Raw genomic sequence first — 22752 nt, 5'->3', positions numbered from 1 at the left:
CTCGCCGGCTCCTGAGACGTGTACCGTGCCGAGCCTCTCCTTCCTCAGCTGCCAGGTTGAACACAGGGACTCTGGAGTGTTAACACGGACTGCGCTGTCTGTGCCCGACAATCAAGATCGCTGTGTGAGTGTGGACACGTGACTAGTTTCAGGCCTCTTGTCCCACCCGGCAGTGCAGTCTGGGCAAGCCGCGCCACCTCTCCGCCTCAGCTTCCTCCTTGGTAAGCGAGGACACTGGCGGAGGGTGAAATGGTGGAGTATGTGTGCAGTGCTGGGACACAGCCTGGCACAAGCCCATCAGGGAAGTGTGAGCTCTGGGACCTAGCTCCGCCCCTGAGAGACTGGGCTCTTTGGAGGGAGAGTGCTGGGGTGCGCCCCAAACTTCAGCAAATCAGTGTTGGTGGAGGTGACCGAAAATATTCAAAATATTCAAAAGTCCTTCACTTTCTCCCCCAACAGCTCTGAGCCTGTGCAAACACTCCCCGCCCTGCAATAGAGAACAGTCCCCTTGGCACTGTCTCCTTGCAATACTGCTTGCCCTGGACTGGACGCTGCCCCACCCTAAATTCACGTGCTGAAGCCCTAACCCCAATGTGAGGATATTTGGAGGTGAGGCTTTGGGGAGGTAATTAGGGTCAGATGAGGTCACGAGGCTGTGGCCCTTGTGATGGGATTAGTGGCTTTGTAAAAGGAGGAAGGGCCCTAACTGGTTTGGCTCAGTGGATAGAGCGTCAGCCTGTGGACTGAAGGGTCCCAGGTTCGATTCTGGTCAAGGGCATGTACCTTTGTTGGGGGCACATCCCCAGTGGGGGGTGTGCAGGAGGCAGCTGATCTATGTTTTTAACTCTCTATCCTTCTCCCTTCCTCTCTGTAAGAAATCATTAAAAAAATATATTTAAAAAAAGGAGGAAGGGAGAGAAAGAGTTGGAACTCACCCTCTCTCTGCCGTCTGAGGACCAAGAGAGAAGGTGGCCAGCTGCAAGCCAGGAAAAGGGCCCTCGTCAAGAACCCAACTGGCTGCGCCTGCTCTTGTCCGTGCAGCTCCAGACCTGTGGGATATAACTGCTGTTAAAGCCACACGGTCTATGGGGCTCTGCTAGGGCGGCCTGGGCAGGCTAATGCCATGCTGATTCTCTCCCAAATCCATCCAAAAATCACATATATACACACATGTGTAATTTACAATGTGCTAGTCACTACTTGTGGTGTTTCATTTAAGCCTCACAACCCATGGAGAACAGCACTAAGCCATGTTCCATTTTTAAGATGAGGAGACTGAGGCTTGAAGTTTAGGTAGACTTGCCCAAGATCCTAGAGCTCCTAGGTCTGAGAGCCAGGCTTCAGGCCACAGGCTGGCCGGGGATCCAGGTGGCGGACACACCGACTCTGACATTGGTGGGAGCACCTCGCTGGCCTCAGGAGGTGAAGGGATCGTCCTGCTGGCCAGCATGCAGAGGAGCAAAGCTGGGCCTCCAGCCCACCGGGGCAGCCAGCTAGTGCAGCCTCCAGCTCACCGGGCAGCCAGCTCGTGCAGCAAGTACCAGAAGCAACGACACCTTGGCACGGGTGGTCACGGCAGAACCTTTAATCACATGAGTGCTTATTACAGGAGCTGCTCCGGGGCTCCAGCAGCTTTGATTTCTGGTCATGTTTCTCTAACACGGAAAGGTGAATGCCTCCCCAGGGCCATGGGCGGTTGGTGTCCTGAGGATGTGTGTGAGGGGACAATAGGGACAGCTGTGCACACGCCTGGGTCTGTGGGGATCCCCCCAAGCCACCACCTGTGACTCTGAGTGAAATCCTATTCCCAGGAGGGAAGAATGTGGAGGTCCTTCCAGGGCAGGAGGAAGGGGAACACTCGGCACAGATACACAGAGAGGACGGCGTCCGGGATGGGCTTGGAGATCGGGGCGGCGGGGGGGGGGGGGGGGGGGGTGAGCGGAGGGTTAGGACCTGGAGGTGAGGGGCAGAGTGTGGGACAGGGCTGATCCATTTGGTTTCATTCTTTATAAAAAATAATACCATCACGAGGACCATGCCATGCAACCTCAGCGACACCTGTGTCCCCCCTCCCCCCGCTGCCTGGCGGAGGGGCGAGGGGCCGTTAGACCGGCGTGGTGCGCCTGTTGGCCAGGTCGTTGTGCAGCGCCTCCTTGAAGTCTTTGGGCGTGGAGTTGTGGAACTGTAGAAAAGCGTGGTCCCGGTCGGAGTTGAGGAGGGTCCCCATGGTGATCTTGGAGGGGTCCCGGGAGAGGGTGAACATGGAGATGTCGGTGGAGGGGATGGCGTGGAAGCCTTTGCTGATGGGGGACAGGTCTCGGGACCTGGGCTCCGTGGAGCGGGAGCTGGACCGCCGCCGGAACCGGTACCTGTAGGGTGGCAGGCGAGCAAAAGTCGATTTCTTCAGGAGCTCCGAGTGCGACCTGGCGCGCAGCTGCTGGTGCTTCTCTATGTAGATGTGCACGGCGACCACCCCCACAATCTCTGCGATGATGAAAGAGAAGGCCCCGAAGTAGAAGGACCAGCCGTACGAGTAGCTCTTTTTGGAGTCGCGCTGCCCGGGGTCCCCAGCATTGGCCGATATATAAACGATGATGCCAATGATGTTGCTTAACCCTAAGAGAAGGGAAAGAAAAACGCATCTTTTATAAGCCTCCGCGGTAACGTGCAGTCTTGATTTTTATAGAAAACGTGGAGGTAGCCGGGAGCGAGGGGAAGGATTTGTGGGGCAGCCTGAGCCCGCGGAGCTCTCCCACGTCTCTCTCTGGGCCTGAGCTCCGTCCGAGGCGGCCTTCAGCTGAGAGTCAGCTGGTCCCACAGCCAGCGCAGCAGAACCCAGGATGCGCGACTCCCCCCGGGAACCAGTTCACTCCATCGACACGCAATCTCCAGCAGGAAGCCATGAGCATGGTAAAATGAATGAGGTACAGGTCCCTGCCCTTGAGCTCCCACCATTCGTAGGAGAGATTGACATGTTAATGCAATTAGAGCAAAAGACAGGAGGGGCTCTCCCAGAGACATGGACGAAGCGGCTCAGGAGCCAAGGAGAGAGATGACTAAGCCACTTCCCTCTGAAGACAAGGTGACATTCAAGCTGGGCCTGCATTTGAGGAGGCGATGAAAGGCCACTGCCCATGGAGTGAGAGGAAGAATGACTTATGAGGCTCCAGCTTGAGTCATGGGGACACTGCTGGCATCTTGAGCTAAAATAAGAGGCAGCAGAGAGAACAGGTTTTGAGGAGAAGAAAGGAGAGGAAAAGAGAGAAGGGGAGGGGAGAGGAGAGGAGAGGAGGGGAGAGGGGAGGGGAGAGGAAAGGAGAGGAGGGGAGGAGAGGAGAGAGGGAAGAGGGAAGGGGAGGGGAAGAGAGAGATGTGGACACACCGAGGTGGTAGCTGTCCAGTGGACATGTGTGGAGCTGCAGCTGCGGTTGGGGACCTAACGAGCCGCGGGGGAGGGACAGTGGCTCCCGAGTCCCCTCCACAGGGTGAGGTAATGCTGCAGGTTAGCTGCTGCTGGAGCATCGGGATGGGGACATGGCGTTGTCCCCCAGTCGGCAAGGTCTGCCACTTCGCGTCCCCAGGTGCCAGCAGACCAGCACGGCGGAGGCTGCCGAGGCGTCGGGGAGGAGCCGGCTCTCCAGGGCGTGGTGAGAAGAAGCCACAGAACCTGGGCCCTGGGCTGAGCTCATGTCTGACCCCCTCCCTCCCATTATTGCTCCAAAGGCGGAATGTCTTTCTTTGTTCCTTTGCTCCAAGGGCCTCACCTGGGCCTCGATGCCAACAATGACTCCGAGAGGTGGGCACATCGCTGGCATCTCCTTGCCTCCAAATTAGGACCACCCGCCGCGCCCCTCAGTGTCCTTCCAGCACTAGCTGGTGAATCATCGTTGTCAGGACCTCCTGACTCTGCCCTCCACCTCCCGAGCACCCCATACTCTTCCCGGGGATCCCCAAGGTCTCCCCATGGGCCAGCACCCGAAAGATGAAAAGCAGGGGCTGCTCTGTGCTGCCATTCTGCCCGGCTGGTGCCCGCGCACCAGGGGTCTGCTTCTCCCCGCCTCCTGGCGTTACTCCGCACAGGCGGTCGGGCGGGCAGGCGCTACCCCTGAGCTGGTCTCAGGGCGGGGTTGGCGCCGCCAGGCCGGCCACGCTGCAGCACCCACGGGCTGGAGGGCTCCTCTCTCCGAGGCCAGCGCGAGGGTGAGGAGGGCAGGCCCAGGCTTTCACATTAAAAGGAACATGAGCATAACGAGGAGGGAGCAGAAGTCTGAAGTGTCAACGGGAGACAGACAAAGACATTTCAGCTTCTCGCCGTGGCCCCGACTCCCTCTGCGGCGGGAACACATTGGAAGCTCCCAATGGAAGTCTTGCCAGAAAAATCCAAGTTCAAAGAGAGGCTCAGAGGTCAGACGGGGTGAAAGGAAGCGAGAAGCCAGGTGATGTCAGGCACTTCCTGTGTGCCGCTGGGCAGTCTGCGTGCACCGCCTCAGGCAGCCACGGCAGCGGCCGCGTTGAAAAATCGCCTCTCGTCTGTGGCAGTACCACCCTGAATGCGCCCGATCTCGTCTGAAAAATCCCCTCTCCCACGGGTGACAAGACCGAGGCAGAGAGCAGGGGGAGCTTCCCGCGCCGACACGGCCAGGAAAGGTGGTGGGCTGTGAGCTGAGGGCGGCCCCTTAGCCAAGGTGGGTTGAGGTCACGTTGACCAAGCTCACGAGGAACCAGTGGTAAGTGGGCATCACGGCCGCCTGCTGCCCGCTGTCAGCTCCCTGCGGGCGGGGCCGAGGCCAGTGCTGATCACCGCTGAGGCCCCTCCCCAGCCCGGAGCTGGGCCCGCAGCACGCGTGCAGTGCAGATCTGCGGGTCGAATGAGTGCACTGAGATGGCATAGGAATGACATGGACCAAGGGATAGAATGGCAGCTGCTACGTATTGAGAAGTTACTGTGTGCTAGGCAGTTCTAGGCACTTTACACCAACACATTTAACCCCCTCAACAGCCCTAAGAGGTAGAGCCATTATTAGCCCCGTTTTTCAGATGAGGAAACTGAGGCACAGAAAGGTTAAGAGCCGTGTCCGAGGTTACACACAGCTGGAAGTAGTATAATTAAGATCTGCACCGGGCAGCCTGGCTTCAGAGCCCGTGCTCTTCAGCATTTTGCACACAGTAGGTGCTCAGTAAAGGGTTGTTGATTGCTTGTCTGAGACCACAGATGGGCAGAATGGCTGAGCGAAGAAGAGCCTCAGAGAGTGCCGAGTCCTCCATTTTTTAGGCGGAAAACCTGAGGCTCTCCGAGTTCCCTGGGGAGATCCGGGGGGGGGGGGGGGGGGGCGGTGGCCTGGGATTCGACGCCAAGCTCCCGCTCCTCCTCCCACAGGTTCCCAGCTCCCTGATCAGCTGATCAGCCCGACAGCCCCCGGCACCTCCTGCTGCTGGTGACACACGCCTCCCTAGCAATCCCCTAGCCATCCCCTGGGGCACACAGTCGGGATCTTCTCCAGCTAGGAAGCCCTGCCCTCAGCACAAGGCATCTCTTCTGGGCAGCGGGCGCCCAGGGGCCTGGTGGGGACCGCCAGAGACTAGAACGCGCCTCTCAGCAGCACGTGTCCCCGAGTTTGCCAGCTGTGACCATCTGACCACAGCCTGTGACCGGCCCGCTCCTTTGGGGTGACCACACCCTGGGGCAGGATGGCAGCTTCGTGGTCTGTTGCTGGAGCCGGTTCCCAGAGCCTCAGGGCAGGATGAGGTCCAACCTCCTCGGTTCACAGAGGGGACCCAGCGGGGAGGGACCGAGAGGAAGGTCTTACAAGGCCCGGGACTGTATCTTCACTGCTTTGCCAATACTAGAAAGTAATGTTGTGCTTTTTACATTCCACCTACTTTCAACAACCCTACAAAGTAGGAAGTGTTATTATTTCCCATTTTACAGGCGAGGGAACCAAGCTCAGGGAGTTGGTAGCTTCCCGAGGCCCCGCAGCTGGAGCCAGAATGCAAACCCAGGAGGTAAGCGCCACCCTTTCATGCTCTTCCCCCATGTTCCCATCCCAAGAAATATGCCGTCATTATGGGCAAAGCTTGAGGTCATCACCAAAGCAGCAAGCCTGTCTTTGCTTTCCTAAAGCGTTGCATCCGGACGGCATCGTGGGTGGTGAGGTGGGGAGCGGAGGGGAGGAGGTGGAAGGAAGCACAGAGGAACACGGGGAAGATGGGGAGAGTGGAGGCGAAGGGAGGAGAGAAGGCAGAGAGCAAGCCCTGCCTTAAGCTGGTCTCTCATCCTCCTGGCCGCCCGGGGCCCCTCTGGTCAGGGCTGCCACCCACTACCATTCCCCTGGCGGCATCTGGCGCTGCTGGGTTTGCCTTGTTCCCAGAGGTGCCCTGAGCAATATGGAGATTTGAGCCCTTGAGGAGCTGTGAGCAATCGTTAACCAGCAGACACAGACCTCAAAAGGCCAGAGCTCGTGTATGAAGAGGCCCTGGTGAGCGGAAGTTGGACCCTTTCAAACACACGGACCCCGTCTCTCAGGCCGCACGCCATTCAGGCCCCTCGCCCTCGTGCGAGCGTGGGCACACCTAGTCCTGCCCGCCCTGAGCTGACCTGGCCACCCCTCCCGTCTTTCCTCCACACCACCCCTTGCGAGTGTCGCATCTTTGTTCTGGTTAAAGCCCGTGGGCCTCCTTCCTAACATAACAAGCCAAGCGTTCTCTTGCCTTTCCTTGGGGGAACCTGAGCAGCACTGCCTGGCCCTGGCCTGGCCCTGGCCTGGCCCTGGCTCGGGGCGGAGTCTGTGCAGACGGCAGGGCGGGGCCGGGCTCACCTGCAGAGACAAAGAAGATGCCTGCGCTCAGGATGACGTTGTGCCTGCTGCGGTGGAACTCGCTGGCTGCCACGCAGAGCCCGCCGAAGAAGAGCAGCGTGACGCTGAGGATGGGGAAGACGCTGGAGGCCCGCACAGCCCCTGCGGAGAGAAGGAGAGAGGCCGCCTGGTCCCAGCAGCCCCGGGCCCCGCCCGGCACGGGTGCCTGAGGGGAGCCAGCGCCTCCGCGTGGCCCAGACCAGCGCCTCCCCGGGGCCCGTCGCACCCAAAACTCAGAGTCATTTAGCTTTGGGTTTGGTTTTTTAAGGAAGTCTGATGGGCCAGCGCAGCTACCCGGGGTCATGACCCCCTACCTCCTACCCCCGCCTACCACCTCCCTTTCTCCTGGGGATGGGTCCGCTGCCCACTTCCCTGCCTGCCCAGCCAGTGGGCACAGCCGCTCTTTGCTCCTGGTGGGGGTTGGGCACGGGCACAGGAGCATCAGGGCCCTCTGAGTGTCCCTGCAGGAGGGAGCGTGGCAGCGAATAGCAGATATGAGGCACCGTGCAGGATGGCAGATCGCAGAAGAAAGGGACATTTTGTTTTGCCCACATTTCGAACCAGGAGCCCGGATTTCATGTTGCACGGGGCCCTGCAAATACATGGCCTACCCCGGTCCCGGGCTCCCATGGATCACACGCCCGTCACCAACACGCAGGCCCTTCCCAGCACACACCTACACTTGCACAGCACTGGGCTGCGTGCGTGTTTGAGAGGCGTGGTTATGAGGCGCGTAAACGTGGCTGTTGCCATGTGGTGCCGTCACCGCGTGGTGACCAGTCGGTGGCCAGCCCACTCCCCCGCTGCCTCACGCCACACGCCAGCCGTGCCATTTCTGCCCTTCGGCTGGCGTCCACTCTGGATTTGTTTCAGCCCAGGGGACACATGGCAGCTTCCGAACAACAAGGCTTTACTGTTTTCTTCCCCAAACACCCGGGCTGAACTGGGGTCTTCAGGGTGGGGAGGGGTGCTTATTCCCGGGGACCTCACCATCGGCCCTGAGCAGGGCTGGCCCGAGCCCAGAGTTCTCTGAGGGGGCATCTCTGGTCCACAGGAATGTGTGTGAACAAGCCTCCCACTACAGGTGGAAGCTGTCGCCCACCCAGCAGCACACGGGAAGGAGGAGACGGCAGAAAAATCAGTGCAGAGCCCTGTCCCACCACGTGTGGCCACACCAGGGCCTGCTGTCGCCAACACTGGGGCCGGCCCCCCTGCGGGAACATGACCCTGGCCCGGTGTGGCTGGGTCAGTGTCTCCAAAACTCTCAGCAGGAAATCCGTGTGCTGAACCCCTTAACTGTGGCCGCTTCCGTGGCTAACGGTGGAGCACAGGTGGGCCGTGGTGAGGACCCCGCCCTCCCAGAGGCCGGAACGTGCTTTGTCGGAACAGCCATGGACTGCTCCCAAGAGCTGTGGAGCAGGTTTGCCGGTTGTGAAATGGAAGTCACAGTTCCATTCCGTCTCCAACAGGGCAAACACCACAGTCTCATCAAACAGGAAAGAAAACAGAGAAAAGCTCCGAGCACTCGGGAAAAACCTCACTGGGTGGGACTGCAAAGTCCTCTTTGGAGGGGTCCAAGGACTCTGTCATCCCCAAACTTGGGTTAAGCCACCTCTCTAAGCGTGGCCTGTATTCCCCACCCCAGTCTTTCTGAGCTGCAGGCAGAAATACACCCTCGTAGGCCTTTGGGTAAAGGCTAGTACATGAATAAGGACTGAAAAGAGATAAGTGGTATGTTTATGTTGTAAAAATTAGCTTAAATGTGACTGTTTCTTTCAAATTGACCCCTGCACCACTCACATTGTTACGTGATTAAAGGCTCATACATAGACCCACAGCCCATCTGCAGACTAGTGGGCGTGAATAGAGCTAAAAATGATTTTCATTGTAAAAACACTCATCTTGAGGGGTGAGTTACACACATAATCTGACTAGGACAATTTCTCAAAGCTCTTACTTTAATAACAGTTTTAAAAACAACCACCTTGCATTTGACACTCCCCTAGAACTCCCCTTTCGGGCAAACGGGGTACACATGCCCATTGGAGAGGTCGCATTTCAATGACATTAAGTCCCAAGTTCTCCTGGTGCCTGGGTCCGTGTCAGGCCCGTGTCTGCGCCGGACCTCGCTATTGCTCATCTCACAAAAGGAAAAGAGCTAACGCGTGCGGCTTCCTGACGACATGCTGGCTCAATGGAGTGGGCTTGAGCTTATTTAATTGTCGTGACCCTGTCAGAGGATGACATTATAATCTCATTTCTGACGAGATAAAGGAAGCGAATAGATGGAGAGATAGGCGGCTTGGCCCAGGTCCATCCCCGCGGGCAGGGCGCCAGACGGGCGCGCGAGTCCACAGTGACCGGCACCCGGAGACCTTGCTCTAAGCCACCACACTCTGCCCCTCTGCGTGCTGCATTTGGGACAGTCCGTGCCATTTCTGGGGTATGACCTTGGACAATCCTAGGGAGACACTGGCCCTGCCCTAGTAGGACTGAAGTCAAAGGGAGGTGAGCTTTGCTTTTCATTTATTCCCCCAGGTCTTGCCCCTAGCACCTCGCCCATTAGCACCTCGCCCATTAGCGCTTTTCCCATTAGCACTTTCTCCATTAACACCTCACATCCACCCTCCGGGGAAGGTGCAAACTTGGATGCCAGTTAAAGAAAACGCCTTAGATTTTCTCCCCAGCAGACCACAAGGCATCTCCCCGTTGTGACTGGCCCACTTTATTCCCCGGCTTCTTGTTCAGTGAAAGGAGAGACTCGGCTGTCAGACCCGCTTGGGTAGCTCTGTCTAGCAGCAAAGGCCTCTGAAGGCTCCTTTGCACGCATCCATTTCTAGGGGGAGCTCTGAGCAGCCCCAAACTCAGAGGCAGCTGGGTGACCCCAGGGCACCCTTCCCTCCTCCCTGGGGAGACCTGGGAATCGGGCAACTTACGAAGCAGATACTCAGCCGTGTCCTGGTCATAGTCAGCATCATCTGGGAAGTGGTCGATTTTCTTGCAGACCCCTCGGAACGCCCCTGTGGGAACAAACGTGGTCCTGAGCGAGGGGGAGGGATGGATGGGGGGCGGGGGAGCAGAGAGCCCGGCCCCTCAGCCCCACGGTGAAGACCCACTTGTCGCGGGATGTGCGGAGGTTGGCCCATCAGCATCTTTCTTGAGGTATGGTAGCAACCATACTTGGGTAAAAACTGCTGTTTGAATTTTAACCCTGCTATTCTGGCTTCTGCATGCACTTACTTGCTTAAACAATAGGGTAGTTACCTCAGCTTCCAGACTGAGACCTGGAAAACTCACATAAATCCATCCTACATCACAAAGGTTATTTTCCTGTGCCTGTGGACCAGAACCACAGAAGATTGATTCCCATTGACTCAGTAGCTCCAGGAGTTGAGACTGTAGATAACCTTTAGAGATTACTAACTTGGCTCAATTTTGCTTCTGTACAATCTGCTTTCGCAAGATAGGTCCACATTCCAACGTCCAGCAGGATGTAGCTGGGAACGGCCCTGCAGGCTGATCCCAGAATTTAGAACAAAGGAAAATTTTTGTGGTTTAGACCTTTAAAAGGACTACCTACACCTGAAACGGCACGGTCGTGAGTGTGGATTCCACCTGCGTGTGGTGCCCTCGCAGCCATCGCTGGCCAGCTCAATAAATCCTTGCCTGCTTTTTAAATCAATTAGCAGCCTCTGGTGGTCTTATTTTGACTCCAGGGTTCGACCCCACAACATTTCTTAGGGCACAAAAGGAGCCAGTAGAGGAAAACAAGAAGAAAGAGACAGGGATTTTCTGTTTTCTAGATGACGCATGATCTTGAGATCCATTTAGAAGAGCAAAGAACTATGAAGCATAGGCACTCGTGTTGAGGACTGTCTTCTTCCTTTTCCCAACCAGCGAGGGAACCGGGAAAAGGGGGTGGGGCTTCACGGAGAACTTACCTGCCCGCCTCGCTGCAGGCGCTGGAGCCGGGCATAGGCATTTTGCTTGTGCTCGCCCGGCGAAGGCAGCACTGGAATTCCAGTCCAGATGTGCTGACTCCTGGGGGCAGGTTCCAGGCCCCTCAGGGGTAGCCACTCCCCCAACAATGCTCACGGCTGGCACAGGTCCGCCCTCCTCCCCGGAGAGACGAGCTGGCCCAGCTCTGAGGCTCACCCTTCTGAGGGCTGCTCGGATGCATCTCTGGGAAAGTGACTGTCAGTATTTCACTTCCTTTTCTTTCCTTAACATCAGCTTGACTTAAGTCATTGTGGGTGTTTGATAGTCGATGTGGGTGTTTGTTAACTATCCAATTAACCGATCTCTGGGGGCAGCTAATGGCTCCGCCAGTTCTTATACATGACAAACAACTTCAGAACTTCTCACCACAAGCAGCACGGGATTGCGCAGTAGCATTCCAGTCCCTACCGCAGAGGTCATGTGGAGGCTCGGGGAAGGTGTCATGGACAGTGGGCAAGGTCACACAGGGCTGGGCTTTTGCTGTGAGAATTACGGTAGGTGACATATGAAGATGAATTTTGCAAAGCTCTGGGCATGTCAGAATAATGGTTGACCCTTAACGTGCTTCCAATGGGTGAGGCATAGAGTGGAAGCCGGATTTCCTCCTCCACTTAGTCGGGCGGCCCTGGGCAATGGGCCATTCACAGGGACATTTGATGGTGAGGCCAGAGGACCACAGAGGGGCTCAGGCGTCACTGCGGGAGGTGGGGAATCTAAGCCCACGGTTTCCCATGACACTATGGATGTAGCTGTTATTATGATGCGTATTATCATCTTACTAGGGGCTCAGTGCACAAAATTTGTGCATGTGGGTGGAGTGGGTCTTTCAGCCCAACCTGCACCCTCTCCAATCTGGGAGCTCTTAGGGGATGTCCTACTGATGGCTTAGCCTGCTCCCCGTGGTTCTCTGCTCTCTGCGGACCTGCCTGCTTGACGCCACCGCAGGCCCTGGTGTCTGCTCTCTGTGGAGGCCCTGTGGGGGACTGCTTGCCCCTCGCTGCCATGGCCAGGGGTAAGCAGGGCCCTGCTGTCTGCTCGCTCGCTGTGGGGGACGTTCCTGCCCCCCTCCCAGCAGCTTGGGCACACGCTGGCTCAGAGTGCCTGGATCCCAGGGATGTTCCCGCTCCACCCCCAGCTGCTCCGCGCCTGTGCGCATAGGCCCGGAGTGGCCAGGGGGTCATTCGGGACCCCAGCTGCTCCAGGCCTATGCGCAGGCATACAGGCTCAGAGCGGCCTGGCTCTTGAGGATGCCTGTCTCCGGGACGCAGGCTGCTTGGCACTGGTGTGCGTGTAAGTGGCTGCAGAGCGGGAACATGTTCCCGCCCCGCCCCCAGCTGCCCTGCCTGTACACGTAGGCCTGGAGTGGCCAGGTGTCATTCCAGGACCCCGGCTGCTCCGGGCCTACGTGTGGGCCTACAGGCTCAGAGCGGCCCGGGTCCCAAGGACGCCTGTCCCTGGCATGCAGGCCGCTTGGTGCCAGTGTGCACGCAAGCGGCCGCCCTGCCCCCAGCCACTCCACACCTGTATATGCAAATTAACCCACCAGCTTTGTTGGGTTAATTTGCATATTCACTCCTGATTGGCTTGTGGGTGTCACGGAGGTACGGTCAATTTGCATATTTCTCTTTTATTAGTGTAGATACTATAAGGAGGCTTCGAGCCAGAGGCATCACACAATAAATGAGATGCACTATGAGGACATCCTTTTGGGCTCAGAACCAGGAAGGGGTGTCCTGGCAAAGAGACCTAAAGACTCAAGGAAATTCTTGGGAGAAAGACAAATTCATAACTTCTTTCCTGATATTGAAAAAGGCCTTCATTGTTTTTTCTTTAGACATTCGAGGTTCATTCACACGTCCCTGGTTGTTTTAAGCCCCCTTCCCTTCCAACTGGCTGGGTGTAAGTTGGAATAAGTCACCCATTAAGCACACACCAAATAGCACATACCATTCTAAGCACTTTACCTGTTTTATCTTCTTCTTCTTTTTTAATCTTCACCTGAGGATATTTTCCCATTGATTTTTAGAGAGTGGAAGGGAGGGAGGAAGAGGAGACAGAGGGGGAGAGAGAGATGTGAGAGAAACACACTGGTTGATTGCCTCCTGCATGTGCCCTGACCCAGGCTGGGAATCGAGCCCGCAATCCAGGTACACGCCCTTGACTGGGAATCCATCCTGAGACCTTTCGGTCCGCAGGCCGACACTCTAACTGCCGGCCAGGGCTGTTTTGTCTTCTTTAGCTCTCACATTAGCTGTATGAGGCACCTGGTAGTCTGATCCCTATTTTCCAGAGGAGGAGACGGAGGCTTAGTGAAGTGAATGCCTTCCCCAAGGACACAGTGCCCAGCGGCTCACTCCAGGGCAGTCTGCCCGGCTCCACGTTCCTGCCCAGCACTGTGCCCGCTCTCTCTTCCACACGCGTAGAGCTGGAAGCAGAGCCCCTTGTTAGGAGACTTTGTGACAGTTTTGTGGTCCATCCACTACTATCGAACTGGACCAGCAGTTCTCCATCAGCCAAGCTTTCCCCATGACATACGTGGGGCCACCGAGCAGGGCGAGGGCAGTGGTTGTGTGACCACCTATTGTCAGCTGTCTCACATCCTCCAACAAAGAGTTCCTGGGAACAAGGGTTCAGCTGAAGACGAAATGCAAACCCTAGTAAGACAGACCAGCCAGAACCACGTGGTGATAAGGACCTGCGCGCATGCCTGTGACCTGGGCCTTCCCAAGGCAGCCTAAGGCGGCTTGAATCGAGCGAAGCCTTAGAGCCGGCACACCCCGCAGCTTCCAGAGAACCATGGTCTGTTTTTTTCACAGTCCATGAGCTAAGAATGGTTTTGCATATTTAGATGGTGGGGAGGGGGGGAGAAAGTCAAAAGAATAATATTCTTTCATGACATGTAAAAATCATATGTGAAATTCAAATTTCAGCGTTTGTAAATAACATGGTATGGGAAAAGCATTCCCCCTGTTCCCAGCGCTCACGCTGCAATGGCAGAGCGGAGCAGTTGTGGCAGAGACGGCGAGGCCGCAAATAGCCACTGTCTGTCTAGGAAAACCTTGCTGATCCCTCGTCTGAAGCTCTCTGCCCTGGGCGGTGGCACAAACTCTGTGAGCCCGGGCCTTCCTGGGACAGAGGACATGATGCAGGTGGCACTTCCAGGGCAGAGGTCAGGCGCCAAGGCTTGCAGAATGGCGTGCAGCCTGGGTTTTCGTTTTATGTGCAGTATTTCAGTGCATCTTTTGTAAAAACTGAATATGCTTCTGCAGTTTGAAATTTAGGATTTGCCACATGAAAGCTTGACCTGCAGATTCTCTTTAAGGAGGAGGCGCTCTGGCCCACGTTCCCCTGGGGCAACGACCCCTGCAGGCCCCCTCACCCCCCCAGAGCCACCTCCAGGCCTTCGTCACCCCGGTCTCTTGGCAGATGACTTCCCAAACTCAGCCTCTTCCGCAGTGAAGACAGTAACAGCTCACGGCGCCGTCAGAGGGACGGAGGCAGGGGGAGAGGCACAGCGCCAGCCCTGTTCCAGCGCCTTCCTCCTGACTTCATCAGGCACCAGCGTAAAGCACTCAGCGCAGCTCCTGGCACGTGGTTAGGAACTCCGTGAATTAGAGCTGTGACTCCCGGGGATGTCGGTAGGTATTTTAGGACCAGAAGAGACACGCTGGTGTCGTGGCGGGTTTTAAAAAGCAACATAAAGGAAAGAGAAGCCGGCGTGTCCCTGAGGGTGACTCCACACGGAACGAAGCCGCTGGCACCTCGTCATACGCGCATCGACAGTGGGCGGGCCCCGCCTGTGCTAGGAAGCGGAATACCCACCACCAGCGTGTCTGTGCACTTCCTCCCAGCTTCCTCTCCCCGAGCTTGCACACACGTGGGTTATAAAATTGGGACTATGCTGCTCTTCTCAACTCCATACTCTCAGGAGTATTTCCCCTATCAGCAGCTCGAAGGGCAGCAGGGGGGCGGGGGGGTGGACCTGCTCGTGAATGCAGAGGGTGGGACCCAGAGCGACGTCGGCCACAGGCACCTGCAGAGACCGCCCTGTCCTTGCACAGTTGCAGCAAAGGCCCCGGGCCGAGAGCGTGGGAGCCAGGAAGAGGGGCGGTGCAGGTTGGTCTCGGGCAGAGACCCAGTGGTCACAGGTGAGAGGCGATGGGAACCCGGGGTGGGGCAGGCTGCGAGTGAGGCTGTGAGGACCAGGGCCCGGGAAGAGGTTTGGGATGGAGAGAGCCGGCAGAGGCTGCCTGAGACTGGCTTGGGGGGCTACGGCCTCATCCTGGGTAGAGACGATGGTGCTGATGGCTCATCTGTGGCTCGGACAAGGGAAGCACACTCCCTTCACGTGAGGAAGGGCACACCTCCTCAAAGGTGACCCTCAGAAATACTCCGTTAGAACCAAGAACGAGAGACGGTGCCCACCAGCACCACCACCTCGATTAGACCACGGTTCTACAAGTGCCCGGGCAAGAGCAACAAGACCGAGCGAAGAGTTCAAGCAAAAGAGAAAGGAGGCCGAACTGACCGTTTTCCAGGTGAGAGAGCGGCTACTGAGGAAGCTGAAGGCTCTGCTAGAAAAGACTTCAGAGTGAATGCAAGAGCTCAGTAAAGTGACTTCTTACAATATTAAACCACACAATGAGGCTGTAATAATTAAGTCATTGTGATCCTGACATTAAAAAATAACATTTATTAGGCTATTTTTTCAATGCAGAAGAATATTACAAAGAAAATAGGAAGCAGTCCATTATTCCATATTCAGATGATCCATGTAAAATTAAAAGAATATATGCACACAGTTAGAAAATCCAAACAGTGTATATAGAAAGCATTAGATTAAAACTAAAAATCATCTCCCTCATCGCCAAAAATTCTCTCACCTAATAACTTAGTGGAGTGATTTTTGTTAACTGAAGGCTGATTTAATCAGGTGTAAGCTGAGATCCGCAGGTTAATTGAAAGTTAATCAGAGTGAGGGAGGCATGTCGCTTCAGGCAACATGTGTGATGATGCGAGAGTTGTCATTTGGGAACTCAGCATGGCTCAGGGTGTTAGAGGATCGAAGGTGGTTGGTCCGGGGGACAGATCAGTGGTTACAGGTGAGAGGTGAGAGGTGAGAGGTGATGGGCTGTGACAACTGGTTGATTCAACCTTTGTCCTCTCCCTCTCTCCTTCCTTCTTTCCTCCCTCCTTTCTTCCACCCAAATGTAATGAGCACCCACGGTGTCCTAGAGCTATTTGAAGGCCTGAGACCCTGGTCCGCATTGGGCAGAGCCTACAGACCAGCGAGCAAATGAGCAGGACGGCTGTGTCTCGGGCGACACGGCCGGTGCTCACTGTGCATGGGCGAGGGCAGGCGAGGGCGGTTTTGAGCGGGGTCCCTGGGCAGACACTTGAGCTCAGGCCTGAGTGAAGGGGAGGGGCCGGTTTTGTGCAGAGCCAGAGGGGCTTTGTTTGAGGACCAGGAGGGAGGTCCGTGGGGCGAGGACGGCGTATCGTGACAGTCTCACCAGGCCCAGCAGCTGCCCTCCTAGCGTCCCTTCAGCGGCGGGTCTCTGGAATATCCAGGAGGTTGGGTGGCACAAGGACCAAGGTCAGTACCCCCCTTCCTTGGGGTTGGGTGACCTAAAGGACCCACGTGGTCCAGAGTGGTTTCCGAACAAGGGAAGCGGCAGGCGGGGCAGCCTGGAAAACGGGAGCCACCGTCCTGGACGAGCGGTGTGTCCAGGCTCCGTGGCTCCGTCTCCTGGGTATCTCCCTGCCATCTCGCACGGTGCCCGTCTGGGCCCAGGGCATGGCCAGAGCGGTCAAGAAGCCAGTGCAGCTGCTCGGCTGTGGATTGTTGCAAACAGGTCGGATTCTCGCAATCTGGAGGAAATGTAGGCTGCCCTTCCACAGGATATGTCTGACCATCTACAGGGGCCGTGTGGTGCAGTGGTCACTGCACGAGCGTGGGGGCCCTCAGGCTTGAGTTCGAATCGTTGCTCCCCCACTTGCTAACTTACTCGGGGGATTTTGGCTGAGTCCTTTACCCCCCCGAGCCTTGGTCTTCTTATCGCTAAAACATCGATGATCTGCAGGTTGTGGGGAGTTTTCAGAGAAGTAATTGGGCAGGCGTCTGCTCAGATGTACTCTGTGCAGGCTTTGGCTAAGGGCTCTCTGGGTCTCCTCACACCCAGGAAGCAGGCGCCCTACTGGGTGTAGGGTGGCATGAGGAACGTGGGTTCCATCTGCAGTCCCAAGGGGAGACCCCACGTCTGCAGCCCCAAGGGCAGACCCCATGTCTGCAGTCCCTTGGGCATACCCCACATCTGCAGTCCCGAGGGCAGACCCCACATCTGCAGTCCTGAAGGAAGACCCCATGTCCGCAGTCCTGAGGGGAGACCCTATGTATGCAGTCCTGAGGGCAGACCCCACGTCTGCAGTCCCAAAGGGAGACCCCCACATCTGCAGCCCTGAGGGGAGACCCTATATCTGCAGTCCCGAGGGCAGACCCCACGTCTGCAGTCCCGAGGGAGACCCACGTCTGCAGTCCCGAGGGCAGACCCCAAGTCTGCAGCCCCGAGGGCAGACCCCACGTCTGCAGTCCCGAGGGGAGACCCCACGTCTGCAGCCCCGAGGGGAGACCCCACGTCTGCAGCCCCGAGGGGAGACCCCACGTCTGCAGTCCCGAGGGCAGACCCCAAGTCTGCAGTCCTGAGGGGAGACCCCATGTCTGCAGCCCCGAGGGGAGACCCCACGTCTGCAGTCCTGAGGGGAGACCCCACGTCTGCAGCCCCCGAGGGGAGACCCCACGTCTGCAGTCCCGAGGGCAGACCCCAAGTCTGCAGTCCTGAGGGGAGACCCCATGTCTGCAGCCCCGAGGGGAGACCCCACGTCTGCAGTCCTGAGGGGAGACCCCACGTCTGCAGCCCCCGAGGGGAGACCCCACGTCTGCAGCCCCAAGGGCAGACCCCACGTCTGCAGCCCCTGAGGGGAGACCCCACATCTGCAGCCCCCGAGGGGAGACCCCACGTCTTCAGTCCCGAGGGCAGACCCCACGTCTGCAGCCCCGAAGGGAGACCCCACGTCTGCAGCCCCGAGGGGAGACCCCACGTCTTCAGTCCCGAGGGGAGACCCCACGTCTGCAGTCCCGAGGGGAGACCCCACGTCTGCAGTCCCGAGGGGAGACCCCACGTCTTCAGTCCCGAGGGCAGACCCCACGTCTGCAGCCCCGAGGGGAGACCCCACGTCTGCAGTCCCGAGGGAGGCCGTGAACGGGAGGCAGCCGTGCCCTGTGTCCCTCTCCAGGGAAGGAGAGGACGCCGGCAGGGCCGCTGCCCGGTCCTCCCAAAGGGGCCCTCCGGTGAGCAGCCCACACTGATGGCCCTGGAGCAGAATTCGGTGACTGTGGCACCAGCCGGCCCAACAAGGGACACTACTTCTGAGCAGTCTCGGTAGTTACCATGTGCCCAGAGTGAGTGAACACTCCTAACCAGCCCGCCCAGCCCAGCAACAGTGCCCAGAACCTGGTCCAGCCCAGAAATATCGCCAACACAGGCCCAGAGCGCGACACCTGTCCCAGCCACGAGTCCCACTGGTGCACCCACATTCCGGGCTCCAAAGTCCAGCTCAGAGACCCAACCAGGGTTGCCTGGAGCTAGGGCCCCGGCCCGCAACGTGGGCCTTCTGTGAGGGCCCCTGGTGGTGAACTTGCCTTGAAAAATGAGGAAAGAGGAAAAACATCACACTTGTCTATGCCCCTGAGCACTTGGGTTAAGAAAGCAAAAGTAACCGCCTGACTGTCAGAATGTCCGGGTTCCTGTGTTACAGCAGGTTTTTATTATCACAGGATGAGGATTCCTTAAAACATGTTCTCAGCGTGGCTGCACATGGAACATGTTCTCAGCGTGGGCTGCACATGGAACATGTTCTCAGCGTGGCTGCACATGGAACATGTTCTCAGCATGGGCTGCACATGGAACATGTTCTCAGCATGGCTGCACATGGAACATGTTCTCAGCATGGGCTGCACATGGAACATGTTCTCAGCATGGCTGCACATGGAACATGTTCTCAGCGTGGCTGCACATGGAACATGTTCTCAGCGTGGCTGCACATGGAACATGTTCTCAGCATGGGCTGCACATGGAACATGTTCTCAGCGTGGCTGCACATGTACATGTTCTCAGCATGGGTTGCACATGGAACATGTTCTCAGCGTGGCTGCACATGTACATGTTCTCAGCATGGGTTGCACATGGAACATGTTCTCAGCATGGCTGCACATGGAACATGTTCTCAGCGTGGCTGCACATGGAACATGTTCTCAGCGTGGCTGCACATGGAACATGTTCTCAGCATGGGCTGCACATGGAACATGTTCTCAGCGTGGCTGCACATGTACATGTTCTCAGCGTGGCTGCACATGGAACTGGCACGGGGGAGGGCGGGGGAAGTGAGTTGGAAAAGACTGAAGCTCAGCTCTGCCCTGAGGTTGTTCGTCAGCCAGGGCAGCTGGGCTTTGCAGGGCTCCCCAGGGAGGCCCACTCGCAGCCTCGACAACCGCAGCCTCCAGGCGAGCCCCCTAAATGGGGGCCAGGGAGTAATGAACCCCAGGATGTGCTTCCAACCTCATCTTACAGTCAACGGCCGCCCATGGAGACACGGTGTTTTGTCTGACCTTTTCTTACGATTCACCAGGGTGAACAGAGAAGGAAGCGCTGCTGCTTTTGGTGGGAGGGTTTGAATTCTTTTGACAAAATCGCGTGATGATCCGATGTGAAAGCTTCACTCCTCGGGCTGGGCTGAAGCTTGGCTTTCACAGTGGATCATAAAATGGGTCATTTTTGCAAAACACACTTGAGCACGTCATCAGTGTTCTCCGGGGCTTCGCTAATCCTTTGATATTCAAATCCTTGGACGCGCCTATCACCATCCTGTCCGCGGTCCCTTCCTCCATTGCTAGCTGGTGTCCCCCGCCAGGCTCTCACTGCCCGTCGGCATGCACTCCACCCCGGCAGACCACGCCCTCACATCCCTTCACATCCCTTTCATGACGTCCTGTGCGCTGTGCTAGACATGCAACCTCGCTGTGCAGCGTCTGCTCCCGTTTGCCTGGTGCCGACACGCTGACAGGAGGTGGCGATCGGAGCCTCTGCCGCGCGGACTGGGAATTGCAGAGCCGTCGGTGGGCGGGTGTGGGCTGGGCCGGGCGGCTCTGGGCGGAGGCTGGTTTCCTCAGTGGTCAGGCCATGCATGCACACATCCATATCAAGATTGCGTTTGCTGGCTTGTCCACGCAACCTCCCCTGTGCAAGGATTTGGATACCGAAGTCACGGGTATTGAGGGCCCTGAACTAAACTTGGTCTCTGAGCCAGATGGGCTTGGGCGCAGCAATGACGGCTACCGCTCCTTATAAGAAAGCCAAGGCGGGAGCGAGTCAGGGAGAAATGACACCCTCTTCTGATGTTACTGAACTGCGGTCAGGGCACAACCCCGATTCAGTCTCTTGTTCCACAGGCTGAGGTGGCACTTCACACGCAGCAGCGTCCTGGGCACGTGGGGCTTATCAGCGAACTAAACAGACGAGGTTCTGGATCTCAAGGCTGCTATAGCCCCGTAGGGGGAGACCGACAGTGTGAGTACATTATGAAACAAATGCTTCTGTCAGAAGGAAAAGGTAATTTCAGATATTGGTAAGTGCCAGGATAGCAATAAGTTCTGGAGCGAGACTGACTCAGGGAGGACAGGAGGGACCATCGCGAGTTTGGGTGGACAGGGACGACAGCCTCTCTGAGAAGGCAGCTCGAGGGGCAGCATGAAGCCCCGCATGGGGAGATTCGAGAGAAGAGCTTTCTGGGAAAAGGGCTGCAAGTGCAAAGGCCCTGGGGCAGGGTCACCCTTAGTGTGTTTCTGGAACCAAGAGAGATGCAGGTGACTGGAGCAGCGTGAGGGGGAAGCAGAACAAGACCAGATCCAGGGGAGAGACAGACGACGGGGCGCCTTACCGGCCGGGCCGGAAGTCCAAGAGGATTGTAGCGCAGTTTTGGAGGCTGTTAAGCATGTGACGGGCACAGTCTGGTTTATAGTTTTAAAAGGTCGATTGGGTGCCAGGGGCTTGCGGAGGAGCAGGAATGGAAGTGCATTTTCAGAGGAATCATCGAAAGCCACGGTGACCCTTGGAAGACATTACTGGTGAGGGGGGCAGAATGGCAGTCCCGCCAGAGTCCTGCCCGTCCGCTCAGAGAGAGAGGCTCAGGGAGAAAGTGTCCTGCGTGGGACCGAGTGCGGGAAATCTACCAGGAAGAAGGGGCTGCAGGGCTTCCGGCCCTCTCTGCACAGTTAGCAGGCCGGCTGCATTCCGGGAGCCTGGGGTTGGGAGCCTTGCTTGATCAGCTCATTGGGTGGGTTTGCGGTAAAATGCTTTCTCTGGTCCTAATTATGTAGTTCATTCAGGTCCAACCGGAACACAAGCCTTGCCCAAAACCCAGGTCCCAGCCAGTCCTAGAGCCTGAAGCCCAGGGCTTCCCCTGGAGTCCTGCCCATCCGGGCCCAGACCAGGGTCTAGTCTAGTTGTATGTTCTAGGTCTCTTTACTGCCTGGCACCCAACACAGCCCCTGGGACTTCATGGGCCCTGGTGTGGGATCAACCAATTAGGCAGAATAAGCCTTGTGTTTGGGGTACCAGCTAAATAGGGGTGCAGGGAGAAAGTGAGGAGAACTTGGAATTAGTTGATATTTGAGTTTTACAAAAGAGCATTAAAATAGCATGGAAAAAATTAGAAGTGTGTTGATTTTCCTCATTTAATGGCTTAGTATTATTATTTCAATGTTGGATTATCTATGAGGGGGGGGTGGTCGTAATCATTTTAGTGCTTCGGAAAGTCTTACTTCTGCCTTGGGAGGCAGTAAGTCAGGAGCTCACCCAGTTTCCAGACCACAGAGGCGACCGTGGCCATGGTAGGGCCTGGGGGGAGAGGGCTGTGGCCTCTTCATCTCTGTGCTTTGAGGTGGGCTCTTGTTAGAAGGAAAGCACATTCCTGGGCCCTACACGATGTGCTGACTTAGACGAGTCTGAGAGCAGGCACCTGCGGGGTTCTAGCGCCACGAGCGGGAGCCAGGCGGACACCGTCAGTGGCGCGCTCGACCAGGCGGCCTCTGTGGGTATTTGGCCCCTGGCTGGAAGGCAGGCCAGGTGGGTTTGGGGTTTGCGGTGTTTGTACACAGTGATCCTCACGTATGTGAGCTGAAGTTGAGGCCATAGGAGACGTGTTTGAGGTCCCTCACCCACGGAGTGTCACACAGCCCTTGTACTTGGCCTTCACATTCACAGGTGCCGGGGGACGTTGGTGTTGTTCCCAAATGCAGCTCTGCACACGGCCACAGGGACACGGGACACGCTGACATTCACCGTGCAACTCTGAGCCTGTTCCCATCACCCTCCACTGGTGTCCTACTTCCTGTAAGTAGCATGCAAATGGCACAGTTACAATAGAATGTGTGGCGGTGTGGGGTTCAAACGATTATTATTATTTTAATAGATTTTATTTTTTAGAGCAGTTTTAGGTTCACTGCAAAACTGAGCAGAAGGCGCAGAGCACACCCACACCCCCCTGGCCCCACACATGCACGCATGCAGAGCCTCCCCAGCAGCAGCGTCCCCCCACGTGGTGCCTGTGACAATAGACGAACGTGCATGGACACATCATTATCACGCCAAGTCCGTCGTGGACATTAGGGTTCATTCTTGCTGGTGTACTTCCTATGGGCTTAGAGAACTGAATAATGCCATGTGTCCATCATGACGGTATCATACAGAGGAGTTTCACTGCCCTAAAAAGTCTGTCTATCCACCCCCCTGTGCCCCTAACCGGGCAACATTGATCTTTTTCCTGTCTCTATAATTTGCCTTTT

General features: G+C 56.9%; 1 protein-coding gene across 1 annotated transcript in view; it reads right to left on the bottom strand.

Annotated features, from left to right (window-relative positions):
* Positions 1–2104: 2104 nt before the first annotated feature.
* CACNG3 (calcium voltage-gated channel auxiliary subunit gamma 3) overlaps positions 2105–22752 on the bottom strand; it is a gene marked incomplete at both ends in the record, with an annotated part of 73369 nt that continues 52721 nt past the window's right edge. The window contains 3 exons of the mRNA XM_079783693.1: positions 2105–2616; positions 6816–6956; positions 9791–9874. Of these exons, the coding sequence (XP_079639819.1) occupies positions 2105–2616; positions 6816–6956; positions 9791–9874 (737 nt within the window). The remainder of the gene's footprint in view (positions 2617–6815; positions 6957–9790; positions 9875–22752) is intronic.

The sequence above is a fragment of the Cnephaeus nilssonii genome, assembly GCF_951640355.1.
Source record: "Cnephaeus nilssonii genome assembly, chromosome: 2".
NCBI lineage: Eukaryota > Metazoa > Chordata > Mammalia > Chiroptera > Vespertilionidae > Cnephaeus > Cnephaeus nilssonii.
Note: the sequence above shows the minus strand (reverse complement) of the source record. Positions and strands in the feature narration are given on the sequence as shown.